The 17,701-nt window shown below is 43.5% G+C and overlaps 1 protein-coding gene across 5 annotated transcripts in view; it reads right to left on the reverse strand.

Annotated features, from left to right (window-relative positions):
• The window catches only part of osbpl1a (oxysterol binding protein-like 1A), a 227,455-nt gene that overhangs the window by 144,403 nt on the left and 65,351 nt on the right, over positions 1 to 17,701 (reverse strand). For 4 of the 5 annotated variants that reach the window (XM_067977744.1, XM_067977740.1, XM_067977741.1 and 1 more), the window contains exons 14-15: positions 6,191 to 6,272; positions 1,998 to 2,104 (exon numbers count right to left, since the gene is read on the reverse strand). The exons of the other annotated variant lie outside the window; for it this stretch is intronic. In XM_067977744.1, coding sequence (XP_067833845.1) covers positions 1,998 to 2,104; positions 6,191 to 6,272 — 189 coding nt within the window. The remainder of the gene's footprint in view (positions 1 to 1,997; positions 2,105 to 6,190; positions 6,273 to 17,701) is intronic. 5 annotated transcript variants of the gene reach the window in all.

Raw genomic sequence — 17,701 nt, forward strand, 5'->3', positions numbered from 1 at the left:
ACTCCCAAAAAAAAAACGGACACTTATTGAGACCCCCAAATAACTTACATGGTAAAATATACAAGAGGCACTCTGAAACCACGGGCACTCGCAAATTACAAACTACGGCAGCCTTCAATGCACCGAGCCCTTTTGCAACTTAAAACACGGGACAAACAGGTCAGCGCGAGGCAGCCGCGGGGTTGTGTGAAAGAAACTGCTTTTGCGGAATGGGGAGCTCTTTACCCAGCGTGCACAGCGGCACAGAACCCACTCTATCTCAGGGATTGAATGCTTGCATGGCTGAATCTCAAGGGATAGTGCAGTTATGGACGCTGGGTGAAGAAGTCCCCATTCTACGGAAAAAAATTTTGCTGTACATACAATGACCATTTTGAAAATAAGGACACTTGCAAAAAAAAAAGACAGCTGATGCCATTCCCCATGGTGTCCGTAATTTACAGGTTTCACTGTATTTTCAACTGCGGAACTAAACTGACTAATCTTCCGTCCACTCAAGATACAGGTTTGTTACTAAGGCAGTGAAGAGATGAGAATTGGTTGAAGACGACGGAACGAAGCTTAACGGCATGCTCTCATTTCCATCCTGTACTCTCAAACTTCAGAATTGAGCCTTGCCAATTGACTTCTGGAAGTTCAGTCACAGTTTCATCCGCTAAATTAATCACTCAAAGATCGAGCTGACGGGACCGTTTATACCAACTGAAATCATGGTTACCGGCAGAGACCCTCGGTTAAGTGCAAGTGGGGGAGGAGAGAGGACAGCGGGAGGGGCCATCGTCAGCAGCTGTGGAGCCGGGAGAAGCACTTAAATAAAACCTACCTTTTCGGTGACCACATCCACGCCAGGAAAAGCTGAGCAGGCACCGTTCAGGGCAGTCCAATTTCTCAGAGGGGAGAGAAAGCAGAGAGGAGTGGTGAACGGTTGTTTTTCAGCCTGGAGGGAAGTATACGGTGGTGTTCCCCAGAGGTCAGTATTAGGACCACTGCTCTTTTTGATAATATATTAAATGACCTGGACTTGGGTATAGAGGGCATAATTTCAAAGTTTGCAGACGACACCAAACTCGGAAATGTAGTGAGGAGGATAGTAACAGACTTCAGGAGGACATAGACAGATTGGTGAAGTGAGCAGAAAAAATGGCAGATGCAATTTAATGCAGAGAAGTATGAAATGATGCATTCTGGAAGGAAGAATGAGGAGAGGCAATATAAACTAAATGGTACAATTTTAAAGGGGGTACAGGAACAGAGAGACCTGGGGGGGTCTATGTACACAAATCTTCAAAAGGTGGCAGGACAAGTTGATAAGACTGTTAAAAAAGCATATGGGATCCTTGGCTCTATTAACAGAATACAAAAGCAAGGAAGTTACGCTAAACCTTTATAAAATCACTGGTTAGGCCTCAGCTGGAGGATTGTGTTCAACTCTGGGAACCACACTTTAGGAAGGATGTCAAGGCTTTGGAGAGGGTGCAGAAGAGATTTACTAGAATGGTACCAGGGATGAGGGACTTCAGTTATGTGGAGAGACTGGAGAAGCTGGGATTGTTCTCCTTAGAGCAGAGAGGGTTAAGGGGTGATTTAATAGAGGTGGTTCAAAATCATGAGGGGTTTTGATAGAGTAAATAAGGAGAAACTGTTTCCACTGACGGGAGAGTCGTTAACCAGAGGGAGCAAATTTAAGGTAATTGGCAAAAGAACCAGAGGGGAGATAGAGAGAATTTTTTTTTTTAAAATGCAGCGAGTTGTTACAATCTGGAACGCGCTGCCTGAAAGGGTGGTGGAAGCAGATTCAATAATAACTTTCAAAAGGGAATTGGATAAATACTTGCAGGGCTATGGGGAAAGAGCAAGGACTAATTGGATTGCTCTTTCAAAGTGCCGGCACAAGCATGACAGGCTGAATGGCCTCCTTCTGTGCTGTATGATTCTATGAAACCTATAGATTGTTCTCTAACAGTTATTCTCAAAACAAATGAGATACAAATACAAACCGCTTCCTGCTTAGTGATGAATAGAACGCAGTTTCCGAGTGCACCACATGTGATTCTGGATGTTTCAGTTACATCTTTCACCTTCTTTAATACTCGGGGCGGTAATCCTGCAGTAAACCAAATAATATTGGAAAAAATAATTCTGAGATCCAGTTTACCTGTACTCAGCTTTGTAATACAACAACAACAAGTTGCATTTTGTACAGCGCCTTTAACGTAGTAAAAATGTCCCAGGTGCTTCTCAGGAGCAATCAGACAAAATCTGACACCGAGCCACATAAGGAGATATTAGGACAGGTGACTAAAAGCACGGCCAAACAGGTAGGATTTAAGGAGCATCTTAAAGGAGGAGAGGTGGAGAGGTGCAGAGGTTTAGGGAGGGAATTCCAGAGCTTAGGGCCGAGGCAGCTGAAGGCACGGCCGCCAATGGTGGAGCGATTAAAATCAGTGATGCGTAAAAGAGACCAGAATTGGAGGAGCGCAGAGATCTCAGTGGGTCGGGTTACAGAGATGGAGAGGGGTGAGACCATAGGGGGGATTTGGACACAAGGATGAGGATTTTAAAATTGAGGTGTTGCCAGACCGGGAGCCAATGTAGGTCAGTGAGCACAGGGATGATGGGCGAACCAGTCCCATGGCCTCGTTTCACCTTACCTGAGCAATCTAATTCAGCCATAAATGCCAACCTTCTTCTGACTTTAGTTTACTGTTCATTCCTAGCTCCCTCTGCTCAGCAATCAGGGGGCCAATTTTTCAATCACTGCCCTCCTGCTCTCTGGCATTGCTCAAGTCTTCAAAAAAAACTCATCTTTTCAACTATGCCTTTGATTTCCTCCCACCATAACTTTCATCCTTTCCATGAGTGTCCAGTTTCCCCCCAATAAAGTAACTAGAGAGATTCATTTTATCTGAGGAGCACTATATATTTGCAAGTTATTGTCCATTTCCAAAGTAATTTCCCAAACAACGCTTAAAATATAGTTTAGGGGGAAAAAAGGATCTTCATGGACTAGTAACCCGACCCCCTGAGATCTCTGCGCTCCTCCAATTCTGGTCTCTTACGCATCACTGATTTTAATCGCTCCACCATTGGCGGCCGTGCCTTCAGCTGCCTCGGCCCTAAGCTCTGGAATTCTCTCCTTAAACCTCTGCACCTCTCTACCTCTCCTCCTTTAAGATGCTCCTTAAAACCTACCCGTTTGGCCATGCTTTTGGTCACCTGTCCTAATAGTAATGGGAACTGTCCAAGACTAAACTTTGTATGTTTTAGTTAAACTACGCTCACTTCTCGTTGGTGGAAACAGAATATAAGCTTAATTCAGAGAAATGTTTTCAACGGTAAATGGGAAAGGGCGGGTAAGTGGAGTTGAGGCCAAAGATCAGCCATTATCTTACTGAATGGCGGAGCAGGCTCGAGGGGCCATATGGCCCACTCTTGCTCCTATTTCTTATGAAACCAGTGGGGAATGAGATTTGTCACACTTCAAAATTAAAAAACCCAATGAAACATTCTGAAAGGCTACTGCATATCTTCTAACAAAGCAGGTCTAATGTTGAAGCATTAAGCAGCCGAGGTTCAGTACGTGGTTTTCACATCAAGATTAATTCGTAATTAGTTTATCCTTCTCAGTATTAAGAAGCATTTCTATCTTGGGGCTTACGATTTTTAGGTCAGCATTTGGTGTTATTTTTAGAACAGCTGATAATACTTTTAAGAAAAATAATGATTTACCTGTGATAAAAGTAGGATAATACACGATCAAGAAATCAAATTTTTCGTGAGATTTTGAATTCCCTTCAAGCGAAATCTGGACCTGTTTCTGACTGGGGTGGAGATCGCCTCGTTCGAAAGATAGGCACTGCATAGAATTATCAGAGCCAGAGCGATCTCCTGGACTAGTTTCGATCGGAGAGCAATTTCCCAGATTGTTTCCCCCCCACAAAATTGGCCTGGGTTTTTAAACCTGTTTTTTTTTGCCTTTCCCAGCTGATCACGTGGTTTTGGATGTGGTGGGGAGTGTTAATTGTATCAAGTGATTTATATCAATTAGTATTCATTGTATTCAGGTCATGTGTGTCAATTGGGGACTCTCTTGTATCTTTTTTATACGAGAGCTTATCTAGGGTGTGGGGTGTGTGTGAAGTGGAGTTCGGAATAAGGGCTTGGAAGCAACTGAAGACCAGGCTCTAGTATTCTACTTGGAAATATATCACCGTTCCTTCATCGTCACGGGGTCAAAATCCTGGAACTCCCTTCCTAACAGCACTGTGGGAGAACCTTCACCACACGGACTGCAGCGGTTCAAGAAAGCGGCTCACCACCACCTTCTCAAGGGCAATAAATGCCGGCCTCGCCAGCGACGTCCACATCCCATGAACGAATAAAATAAAAAGTGGTTATGATCTGGAATGCACTACCTGAAAGGGTGGTGGAGGCAGATGAAATTGTGGCTTTCAAAAGGGAAAAAATTTGCAGAGCTACAGAGAAAGGGTGAGGGAGTGGGACTTACGTTTGCTCTTGCAAAGAGCCGGCTTGGGCTCGATAGACCGAATTGCCTCCTCCTGCACTGTAACCATTCTATGATTCTATCCTTCACCACTTGGCTATCCAATTTATAACAGGGAGTGTATATACATTGTGATGCAGAAGGTATCACAATTGTGTGGGACGGGCTGGATGGACCAGAGGGTCTTTTCCTGTCTGTCATTGTTTGTAATAATGTGAATTATAGGGACAGCAGTCGGTCATTTAGCTCCTCGAGCCTGTTCCGCCATTCAGTGAGATAATGGCTGATCTGTGACCTAACTCCATAGCCCCATATACCTTTGGTTAATAAAAATCTGTCAATCTCATATTTAAAATTAACAATTGAGCTAGCATCAACTGCTGTTTGTGGAAGAGAGTTCCAAACTTCTACCACCCTTTGCTTGTAGATGTGTTTCCGAATTTCACTCCTGAAAGGCCTGGCTCTAATTTTTAAGCTACGTCCCCTAGTCCTAGACTCCCCAAACAGCGGAAGTAGGGTAAATAGAGAGAAACTATCAGTTGCCCTTAACATCTTGAGCACTTCGATCAAATCACCCTTTAATCTTCTAAATTTTCCTAAGATGTGATTTTCTTCTTCAACTCAAGTGAATTATGTTTTATAAAAATTTTCTTTAATTGTAGGTTTACAAGTCAAATATCTTCATATGTATGAAATCTCTATCTGAAAGTCACTGCGAATGGATCAAACCTATAGTAACATAAACCAGCAATGTGTTTCCAAGTTTGATTAAGAGCATCTTAAGTGCCCAAATGCAGCTTTTGACAAGGCGTTGAATATTTTTAAATAGCTTATATATGGACAGATCAAATGGAAGGCTAATAGAAAATTACTTCAATAGAAGCTACTCGTGTAGAAGAAACATTTATATTTAGACGCACGTTCCCCACTCTTGGTCTGCCTGTAGTATTACAGGGATGAGGGACTTCCGTTATGTGGCGAGACCAGAGATTTATAGGAGGTGTTCAAAATTATGAAAGGTTTTGATAGAGATCATCTGGAGAAACAGTTTCCACTGGTAGGTAGGTCAGTAACCAGAAAAGAATTAAGAGGGGAGATGAGATTTTTCTTTTTACAGCAAGTTGTTATGATCTAGAATGGACTGCCCGAAAGGGAGGTGGAAGCAGATTCAATAGGAACTTTCAAAAAGGGAAATTAATATAAATTAGGAAAAAAGAAACATTTGCAGGGCTATGGGGGAAACAGCAGGGGGAATGGGACTAATTGGATAGCTCTTCGCAAGAGCAGGCACAGGCACAATGGGCCGAATGGCCTCCTTCTGGGCTGTATGATTCTATGATTACTGACCAAGGGACAGAGGCAGGCAACCCATTTCCAGGTTTCAACCACTGTCACTGGACTGTATGAGGTTCATGCTATTCCTTTCCTTCATTTGTGAGCATCCTGCATCTATTAGACTAACTATGCGAACAGAGCTGAGATAGTTAACTATGCTGTGGGGAAATAGCAAATATGAAGCAGTTTCCCCAATCCCTTTATGCCACAAACACATCTTGCCCACCCTACTGTCCAAGAAATCCAATTTCTTTTTCCCCAGAACTAAAATCTGTAAATGATGATTCAAGTATTAGGAGGTAACTACAAAAGAAAACATTATTTATGTATAATCCACAGTGACATCATTACCTTTTGCAATCTCAAGGCCTTCAACCATGGTTAATAAACTAGAAACTTGTTTCTCAAGCTTCTGCTGGCAGGTATGTACCGTCTATACGTGGAAGATGGAAATAATGATTATGAATACACAAAATAGATTTACACTTTTGTTTACATTAGTACCCGTTTCAAATGCTACAGTATCGCAAGCTTCTTGTGAAACAAAGCATTGGCTTTAGGTTCTGCTGCCCACAGGTGTTGAACCCATGACCGTCTGACGGCTTAAGTCCCATTCCAGAGACCTGATCACAAAATCTAGGGGCCGACACTCCCAGTGCCAGTACTGAGGGAGTGCTGCACTGTCTGAGGTGCAGTCTTTCAGATAAAATCATAGAAGGTTACAGCACGGAAAGAGGCCGTTTGGCCCATCGAGTCCGTGCTGGCTCTATGCATGAGCAATCCAGCTAGTCCCACTGCCCTGCCCTTTCCCCGTAGCCCTGCACATTTTTTCCTTTCAAGTACTTATCCAGTTCCCTTTTGAAGGCCATGATTGAATCTGCCTGCACCACTCCCTCGGGCAGTGCATTTCAGATCCTAACCACTTGCTGTGTAAAAAAAGTTTTTCCTCATATCACCTTAAATCTATACCCTCTGGTTTTTGACCCTTCTGCCAATGGCAACAGGTTCTCTCTATCCACTCTGTCTAGACCCGTCGTGATTTTGAATACCTCTATCAAATCTCCTCTCAACCTTCTGTTCCAAGGAGAACATTCCCAGCTTCTCCCGTCTATCCCCATAATATAAGTCCCTCATCCCTGGAATCTTTCTAGTAAATCTCCTCTGCACCCTCTCCAAGGCCTTCACATCCTTCCTAAGCGCAGTGCCCAGAACTGGACACAATACTCCAGTTGTGGCCGAACCAGTGTTTTATAAAGGATCATCATGACTTCCATGCTTTTGTACTCTATGATTCGCTAAACCCAGGCCCTGTCTGCCCTCAGGTGAACGTAAAAGATCCCATGGCACTATTTCAAAGAAGAGCAGGGAAGTTCTCCCATGTGTCCTGGTCAATATTTATCTCTTAACCAACATCACTAAAAACAGATCATCTGATAATTATCACATTGCTGTTTGTGGGACCAATCTGTGTGCAAATTGGCTGCCGCATTTCCTACAATTCAACAGTGACTACACTTCGAAAGTACTTCATTGGCTGTAAAATGCCATGGGACGTCCTGAGGTTGTGACTGGCGCTATATAATTGCAAGTCTTTCTTTTAAAGGTATCACTTCTGATTCACCGGTGAGCTGTAACAACTCAAGAATCACTTAATTTTTAAGAAAGTCCGAGAATTAATTTTTTTTTAAAAAGTATGGACACCCATAGACTACATTCATATACGCAGGAGAATAGCCCATAAAGACTGAAGTGAAACTCCTGCAGCAATGTCCTGAGGCTGAGATGACTGGCCTCCAACACCCACAACCATCTTTCTTTGTGTTGGGTATGACTGAAAAGAACCCCCCTCCCCCAATTCCACTGACCAGTTTTACTAGGGCACCTTGATGCCACACTTTGGGTCAAATGCTGCTTTGACGTCAAGGGTTACCACACTGTCAATGCACCTCTGGAATCTGCCTCGTGTCCATGTTTGGACCAAGGCTGTAATGAGGTCTGGAGCCAAGTGGTCCTGGCGGAACCCAAACTGAGCATCGGTGAGCAGGTGATTGGTGAGTAAGTGCCGCTTGATAGCACTGTCGACGATACCTTCCATCACATTGCTGATGATTGAGAGTAGACTGATGGGGCGGTAATTGGCCGGGTTGGATTTGTCCTGCTTTTTGTGGACAGGACATACCTGGGCAATTTTCCACATTGTCGGGTAGATGCCAGTGTTGTAGCTGTACTGGAAGAGCTTGGCTAGAGGCACGGCTAGTTCTGGAGGATAAGTATTCAGCACTACAGCTGGGATGTTGCACCGTAGCCTTTGCTGTGTTCAGTGCACTCAGTCCTTTCTTGATATCACGTGGAGTGAATCGAATTGGCTGAAGTCTGGCATCTGTGATGGTGGGGATATCGGGAGGAGACAGAGATGGATCATCCACTCGGCACTTCTGGCTGCAGGTGGTTGCAAACGCTTCAGCCTTGTCTTTTACAGTCACGTGCTGGGCTCCACCATTGATGAGGATGGGGAGCCTCCTTCCCCCCCGCATTAGTGGCTTAATTGTCCGCCACCATTCGTGACTGGATGTGGCAGGACTCCAGAGCTTTAATCTGATCCGTTGGTCGTGAGATTGGTTAGCTCCGTCTATAACCTGGTGCCTCTGCTGTTTAGCATCGTATGTAGTCCTGTGTTGTAGCTTCACCAGGTTGGCACCTCATTTTTAGGTACGCCTGGTGCTAACTCCCAGCATGCTCTTCTACACTCCTCATTGAACCAGGATTGGTCATCTGGCTGATGGTGGAGTGAGGGATATGCCGGGCCATGAGGTTACAGATTGTGGTGGAATACAATTCCACTGCTGCTGAGGGCCCACAGTGTCTCATTGATGCCCAGTTTAAGCTGCTCGATCTGTTCTTAATCTATCCCATTTAGCACAGTGATGGTGCCACAGGGCACAAAGGAGGATGGTCTCCGTTTGAAGACAGGTTTCGTCTCCACAAGGACTGTGCGGTGATCACTCCTATCAATACTGTGATGGACAGATGCGTCTGCGACAGGTAGATTGGTGAGGACGAGGTCAAGTAGGATTTTCTCTCGTGTTGGTTCGCTCACCACCTGCCACAGGCCCAGTCTGGCAGCTGCGTCCTTCAGGACTCGGCCAGCTCGATCAGTGGTGGTGCTACCTAGGCACTCATTGTGATGGACATTGAAGTCCCCCACCCAGAGTATATTCTGTGCCCTTGCTACTCTCAGTGCTTCCTCCAAGTGGTACTCAACATGGAGGAGGACTGATTCAGGGAGGGCGGTAGGTGGTAATCAGCGGGAGGTTTCCTTGCCCATGTTTGACCTGATCCCATGAGATTTCATGGGGTCCGGAATCAATGATGAGGACTCCCAGGGCTACTCCCTCCTGACAGTATACCACTGTGCCCCCAGCTCTGGTGGGTCTGTCCTCTTGGTGGGACAGGACATACCCAGGGATGGCGAAGGAGGAGTCTGGGACACCGGCTGATGGTTATTACATAGAATGTACAGCAAAGAAACAGGCCATTCAGCCCATCAGGTCCATGCCAGTGTTTAAGCTCCACACAAGCCTCCTCCCTCCCTACTTCATCTCACCCTTTCAACTCATCCCTCAATTCCTTTCTCCCTCACGTGTTTATCTAGCTTCCCCTTAAATGCATCTACACTATTCGCCTCAACTCCTTGTGGTAGCAAGTTCCACATTCTCACCACTCTCTGGGTAAAGAAGTTTCTCCTGAATTCCCTATTGGATTTATTAGTGACTATCTTATATTTATGGCCCCTAGTTCTGGTCTCCCCCGCAAGTGGAAACATTTTCTCTGCATCTACTCTATCAAATCCTAAAGACCTCTATCAGGTCACCCCTCAACTTTCTCTTTTCTAGAGAAAAGAGCCCCAGCCTGCTCAATCTTTCTCGATAGGTATAACCTCTCAGTTCCGGTATCGTCCTAGTAAATCTTTTTTGCATCTTCTCCAATGCCTCTACATCTTTTTTATAATATGGAGACCAGAAATATGCACAGCACTCCCAGTGTGGTCCAACCACAGTTCTGTACAAGTTTAACATAACTCCTCTGTTTTTCAAGGTATGATTCTCTGAGTATTATTATGTTAAGCTGTTGCTTGACTAGTCTGTGGGACAGCTCTTCCAACTTTGGCACCAGTCCCCAGGTGTTAGTGAGGAGGACTTTGCAAGGTTGATTGGGCTGGGTCTGCCTTCATCATGTCCTGATCCAATACCTAGTGATCACAGCCAAGTGATCCATCGGTTTTTTACTGGTTATTCTTTGTTGCGGTTTAACACAATTTAGTGCCTTGCTGAGCCATTCCAGGAGGCAGTTAAGAATCAACCACGTTGATGTGGGACTGGAGTCACACATGGGTTTTTAAACGACAATCCAATAGCTTCATGGTCACTTTTACTGATCCCAGCTTTTTGTTTCCAGATTGAGAATTAGAATTCAGTTTAAAAACAAACTGCTATGAACTCATGTTGTCTGGATTATTAGTCCAATAACATAACCACTGCACTACCATAACCAGCACTACGCTGATGACATCAAGCTAAGTGACCAGGGGACCATGTCATACAAGGGACACTAGTCACCTTGTAAAGCGATTTGGACTAACCGGACAGATGAGGTGATGTAGATGAATGATGTCCATTGGAATAAGAAATGCAAAAACATTTCTACAAAAAGGAAGAATAAGCATCCAGTCAACTGCATGGTTAAAGGAGCGGAAAGGAGAGCCATTAACAAATAGCTGGCAATTGCTTTTTATAAACCTTCCTAGCAGTCAGGCCAACCAGATACGGATGCTGTCATGTCCAATTTCCTGCCCGCTCCCCATAACCCCTAATTCCCTTTACTTCTAGGAAACTGTCTATTTCTGTTTTAAATTTATTTAATGATGTAGCTTCCACAGCTTCCTGGGGCAGCAAATTCCACAGACCTACTACCCTCTGAGTGAAGAAGTTTCTCCTCATCTCAGTTTTGAAAGAGCAGCCCCTTATTCTAAGATTATGCCCCCTAAAACATAGCAAAATGTCCCACGGTGCGACTCAGGAGCGATCAAACAAAATACACAACTATAAGATTTTATGAATACCACAATATGGTGGTGTAACATAACTTATGTCATCTATGTTCAACCTTGCAGAAAATGTTTTAATGCCCTCACTGCAACATATAGTATAAAACATTAATAATCTTCTGATTGTTTAAAATTAGACATAACCTTGCCTTTTCTATTGTATTTGATGGTATAAATCTACAAATTTGTAACTGGAAATTCGCATATGAAAATTAACAAAAACTCATCCGTATGTATGTAATACAATATTAGTTAGAAACATACATGCCTAGGTAAACATTTTAGCAGATATATTTTTGGAGTGATTAAATGTTTATTAAAGATACCATAGTACTGTACAGAAAGTTGGCCTAACCGTTTAAACTGAAATTCTGTGACGATTAAATTGAGATTAAATTTGCTCTGGATTTAAAGGAGCTTTCTACAGAACACCTAAATATTTGTGATACATTACCACACAAACCACATCTTAAGCAGTTCTCTTGTTGCCTGAGGCACCATTGTTTCAAGGTGACACAGTTAAGTACTTGCTCCAATTTCAGGGGATTAATTTTTCTTATACTGGCAATATAGCAAGAGCAGCTCGTGTTGCAATGAATTTCACACTGCCACAGCTTTGTGAAAGAATATGCAACTGTTTACGTAGAATTTCCTTCACACCAGATATTTTGTGGTGATTAAGCCATTAGCAGACAATACTGCGGTTAAGATTTTATATTAGGAACGAGTAGGCCATTCAGCCCCTCGAGCCTGTTCCGCCATTCAATTAGATCATGGCTGATCTGTATTTTAAACTCCATCTACCCGTCCTGGTTCCATAACCCATTAATCCCCTTACCTAACTAAAATCGATCAATCTCAGTTTTGAAATTTTCAATTGACCCCCAACCTCAACAGCTTTTTGGGGGGAGAGAGTTCCAGATTTCCACTCCCCTGTGTGAAGAAGGGCTTCCTGACATCACCCCTGATCGGCCAGCTCTAATTTTAAGGTTATGCTCCCTTGTTCTAGACTCCCCCCACTAGAGGAAATAGTTTCTCTCTATCTACCCTTCCACATCCTTTAATTATCTTAAGCACCTCAATTTTAGATCACCCCTTAATCTTCTATACTCAAGGGAAGACAAGCCTAGTCTATGCAACCTGTCCTCAATTTAACCCTTTTAGCCCCGGTATAATTCTGGTGAATCTGCACTGCACCCCCTCCATATTCTTCACTCTTGCTGAGTAAAATATAAAGCATCAAATTCTAAATAAAAATAAAGGCCATTTCTTTAAAGAATACCAGTAAATCTTGGCTTTATAAAGAGGCAGAAAGTACAAAAGCAAGGAAGTTATGCTAAACCTTTATAAATCACTGGTTGGGCCTCAGCTGGAGTATTGTGTTCAATTCCGGGCACCACACTTTAGGAAGGATGTCAAGTCCTCAGAGAGGGTGCAGAGGAGATTTACTAGAATGGTGTCAGGGATGAGGGACTTCAGTTATGTGGAGAGACTGGAGAAGCTGGGATTGTTCTCCTTAGAACAGAGAAGATTATGGAGAGATTGAATAGAGGTGTTCAAAATAATGAGGGGTTTAGATAGACTAAATAAGGAGAAATGGTTTCCAGTGGCAGGAGGGTCGGCAACCAGAGGACACAGATTTAAGATAATTGCCAAAAGAACCAGAGCGGAAGAGGAGGAGAATTTTTTTTTTAACGCAGCGAATTGTGATCATCTGGAATGCACTGCAAATTGATGTGGGGATAGCCGCTTGAAGGCATTTCCAACATTAAATAACTTGATTTTACGGCTAAGTTTAGCAAATATTATTCGAAACTCTTAATTTTTTTTTTAAAACGTGTTATCAGTGTTTCTATACACTCGCCTGAGGGAAGGAAGAAAATGGCAGTTTTCTATTGTAAAGGCAAAATATAAATACAGGTGGTGGTGGTAGTTGTTGTTCCAAAGTGCTTTTGCAAAACAGGTGACAACTGGGTTGTTACAGCAGCAACAGGGTGGGACAGGATAGTTTGGTCTCAGGAAGGCAGTCAAGCCATTCAGTTCAAAGACCAGTATCTTGTGGAAGTATCTGTTCACTGGCAGCTGTATTTGTGTGGGCAAACACTGCTTTGAATCCTGTGAATGGCAGACTACCTAAAGTAGTTGTGAAAGATACAGTCCTACGTTACAACAGTGATTACGCTTCTAAAATACTTCATTTGGCTGTAAAGCGCTTTGGGACGTCTTGAGGCCGTGAAAGGCTCTATAGAAATGCAAGCTCGTTCTTTTTATGTCCTTAGTTCCGATACATATTTAAAGGATTTTAAAATGGTACATATTATTGTGGAATCATACAGCACAGAAGGAAGCCATTCGGCCCACTGTGCCTGTGCTGGCTCTTTGAAAGAGCTATCCAATTAGTCCCACTCCCTCTGCTCTTTCCCCACAGCCCTGCAAATTTTTCCTTTGCAAGTATTTATCCAATTCCCTTTTGAAAGTTACTATTGAATCTGCTTTCAGCCCTTTCAGGCAGTGCATTCCAGATCATAATAACTTGCTGCGTTAAAAAAGTCTCCAGTTTAACATAACTTCCTTGCTTTTGTATTCCATGCCTCTATTTATAAAGCCCAGAATCCCATATGCTTTTTTTTTAAAAACACCCTTATCAACTTGTCCTGCCACCTTCAAAAATGTGTGTATGTGCACGCCCAGGTGTTTCTGTTCCTGCATCCCCAATAAAAGGGAACTACCTTTTCCAATGGCTTGTCAAAAGATTACAGTTCAGCAGATTTTTTTAAAAGTCCAACTATTTTAGTTTAGTCCTTCACAGATGTGTGCCTTTGAGCAAATTGAAGCAATAAGGGCTTCAGCAATTGGGGAAGAGACCATTGTATCTTCAAGGATTCTGGGCACCACACTTTAGGAAGGATGTCAAGGCCTTAGAGAGGTTGTAGAGGAGATTTACTAGAATGGTACCAGGGATGAGGGAGTTCAGTTACGTGGAGAGACTGAAGAAGCTGGGGTTGTTCTCTTTAGAACTGAGAAAGTTAAAGGGAGATTTAATAGGAGGTGTTCAAAATCATGAAGGGTTTTGAGAGAGTAAATAAGGAGAAACTGTTTCCACTGGCAGGAGGGTCGGTAACCAGAGGACACAGATTTAAAGTAATTGGCAAAAGAACCAGAGGCGACATGCGGAGAATTTTTTTTTTTAAAAACGCAGCGAGTTATGATGATCTGGAATGCACTGCCTGAAAGGGCGGTGGAAGCAGATTCAACTTAGGTCAGCGAGCACAGGGGTGATGGGTGAACGGGACTTGGTGAGAGTTCGGATACGGTAACGAACGCAAGAAAACGATTGCCGGCAGACAAACACTAAATCAGCTATTCTGAAAACAAAGCAAAAAAGTGAAGAGCTTGACAATATTTGAAACTGCTCGCCTAATGAGTGGTGGAAGAGGCTCACAGCACCTATTTTCAAATGCAGCATTTCAGCTATTCAATAGAGGGAGCCAATGTGCAAACAGATCACAGCAACACGATGCAATAAAAACAGCACAAAGATTAACGAGCGTCCTGGTGGCATTTAGGTCAGTGACAGATATTGCACATGGATAACAACCTTTCGCGTCACCAGTTTAATTGGCTGTGCGACATTTGGCTCTCCCAATCCTAGCAGAGACCCAAATCTGTCGACAGGACACAACTGCTTACAAATCAGTCACTGCGCTCCAAAGAGTAATTCATTCTGTGAAGCAGCGAGAGAGAAATTTGAGATGCAATAAGGTTACAAGTGTTAGATACAAGCCTTCCTTATGTTTATCCCTCTGTCACCATCATCGACTCCAAGTCTTTTGCTGTAATGACCAAATGCTACTTCTGCTGACCGTATCCCAGCTCGCACCAAGTCTCGTTCACCCGTCAGCCCTGTGCTCGCTGACCTACATTGGCTCTCGGTCCAGCAACATCTCGATTTTAAAATTCTCATTCTCGTGTTCAAATCCAGGCCAATTTGCCTGACATCTGTCATCGGGAAATGCTGGAATCCATTATTAAGGAAGTGGTAACAGGGCACTTAGAAAATCATAATATGATTAGGCAGAGTCAACATGGTTTTATGAAAGGGAAATAGTGTTTGTCAAATCTAATAGAATTTTTCAAGGATGTAACTAGCAGGTTGATAAAGGGGAATCAAAGGATGTAGTATATTTGGATTTCCAAAAGGCATTCGATAAGGTGCCACATAAAAGGTTGTTCCACAATATAAGGGCTCCTGGGGTTGGAGGTAATATATTAGCATGGATAGAGGATTGATTAACGGACAGAAAACAGAGAGTAGGGATAAACAGGACACTCTCAGGTTGTCAGGCTGTAACTAGTGGGGTGCCGCAAGGATCGGTGCTGGGGCCTCAGCTATTTACAATCTATATTAATGACTTGGATGAAGAGACCGAATGTAATGTATCCAAGTTTGCCGACGATACAAAGCTAGGTGGGAAAGTAAGCTGTGAGGAGGCCACAAAGAGTCTGCAAAGGGATAGCGACAGGTTAAGTGAGTGGGCAAGAAGGTGGCAGATGGAGTATAACGTGGGCAAATGTGAGGTTATTCGCTTTGGTAGGAAGAATAGAAAAACAGAATATTTTTTTTAAAAGGTGAGAAACTATTAAATGTTGGTGTTCAGAGAGACTTGGGTGTCCTGGTACAAGAAACACAGGAAGTTAGCATACAGGTACAGCAAGCAATTAGGAAGGCAAATGGCATGTGCAAGGGGGTTGGAGTACAAGAGTAAGCAGGTCTTACTACAATTGTACTGGGCTTTGGTGAGATCACACCTGGAGTAGTGTGCGCAGTTTTGGTCTCCTTATCGAAGGAAGGATATATTTGCCTTAGAGGCGGTGCAATGTATGTTCACTAGATTAATTTCTGGGACGAGAGGGTTGTCCTATGAGAGATTGAATAGAATGGATTATATTCTCTGGAGTTGAGAAGAATGAGAGGTGATCTCATTGAAACAGATAAGATTCTAAGGGGGCTTGACAGGGTAGATACTGAGCAGTTGTTTCCACTGGCTGGAGAGTCTAGAACTAGAGGACATAGTTTCAGGATAAGGGGTCAGCCATTTAACAATGAGATCAGGAGGAATTTCTTCACAGAGCTGTGAATGTTTGGAATTCTCTACCCAAAGGGCTGTGGATGCTGAGTCATTGAGTATATCCAAATGAGTATTTAGAAAGGCACGGGTTAATCAAGAACAGTCAGCATGGATTTGTTAAGGGAAGGTCGTGTCTGACTAACTTGATTGAATTTTTTGACCAGGTGACATGGGTTTCAGTAAGGCTTTCAACAAGGTCCCACATGGCAGACTGGCCAAAAAAGTAAAAGCCCATGGGATCCAAGAGAAAGAGGCTAGTTGGATCCAAAATTGGCTCAGTGGCAGGAAGCAAAGGGTAATGGTTGACGGGTGTTTTTGCGACTGGAAGGCTGTTTCCAGCGGGGCTCCACAGGGCTCAGTACTAGGTCCCTTGCTTCTTGTAGTATATATTAATGACTTGGACTTGAATGTGGGGGGCTTGATCAAGACGTTTGCAGATGATACAAAAATTGGCCGTGTGGTTGATAGTGAGGAGGAAAGTTGTAGACTGCAGGAAGATATCAATGGACGTCTTAACAAGTACGTTTCCGGCCCAACGAGGAAGGAGGCATTGCTGGACTTGGTTCCAGGGAATGAGGTGGGCCAAGTATCTGTGGAGGGGCCATTTAGGGAGCAGCGATCATAGTATAAGGTTTAGAATAGCTATGGAAAAGGACACGGACCATTCTAAAGTAAAAATACTCAACTGTTGGAGGGCCAATTTCAATGAGATGAGAACAGATCTGGCCCGGGTAAATTGGAATCAAAGATTGGCAGGCAAAACTGTAATTGAACAGTGGGCAGCCTTTAAGGAGGAGATGGTTCGGGTACAGTCTAGGTACATTCCCACGAGGGAGAAAGGTAGGGCAACCAAAGCCTGACCTCCCTGGATGAGGAAAGAGATAGAGAGTAAGATGGAACAGAAAAAAGGGGCATATAACAGATGTCAGGTTGATAACACAAGTGAGAATCAGGCTGAATATCGAAAGTTCAGAGGGGAAGTGAAAAAGGAAATAAGAGGGGCAAAGAGAGAGTATGAGAATTGACTGCCGGCCAACATAAAAGGGAATCTAAAAGTCTTCTACAGGCATGTAAACAGTAAACAGGTAGTAAGAGGAGGGGTGGGGCCGATCATGGACCATAAAGGAGATCTACTCATGGAGGCAGAGGGGATGGCTGAGGTACTAAATGAGTACTTTGCATCTGTCTTTACCAAGGAAGAAGATGCTGCCAGAGACTCAGTAAAGGAAGATATAGTTGAGATACTGGATAGGCTAAAAATTGAAAAAGAGGTACTTGAAAGGCTAGCTGTACTTAAAGTAGATAAGTCACCCGGTCCGGATGGGATGCACCCTAGTTTGCTGAGGGAAGGGTGTAAATTGCGTTGGTACTGGCCATAATCTTCCAATCATCTGTAGATACGGGGGTGGTGCCAGAGGACTGGAGAATTGCAAATGTTACACCCTTGTTCAAAAAAGGGTGTAAGGATAAACCCAGTAACTACAGGCCAGTCAGTTTAACCACGGTGGTGGGGAAACTTTTAGAAACGATAATCCAGAACACATTTGATAAGCCTACCGTGAGGCACTTTATAATCAAGATTGCAGCCCATGCAACAAAGGGGGGAGTAGCAACATGGATACAGAATTG

The sequence above is a fragment of the Heptranchias perlo genome, chromosome 3, assembly GCF_035084215.1.
Source record: "Heptranchias perlo isolate sHepPer1 chromosome 3, sHepPer1.hap1, whole genome shotgun sequence".
Classification (NCBI taxonomy): Eukaryota; Metazoa; Chordata; class Chondrichthyes; order Hexanchiformes; family Hexanchidae; genus Heptranchias; species Heptranchias perlo.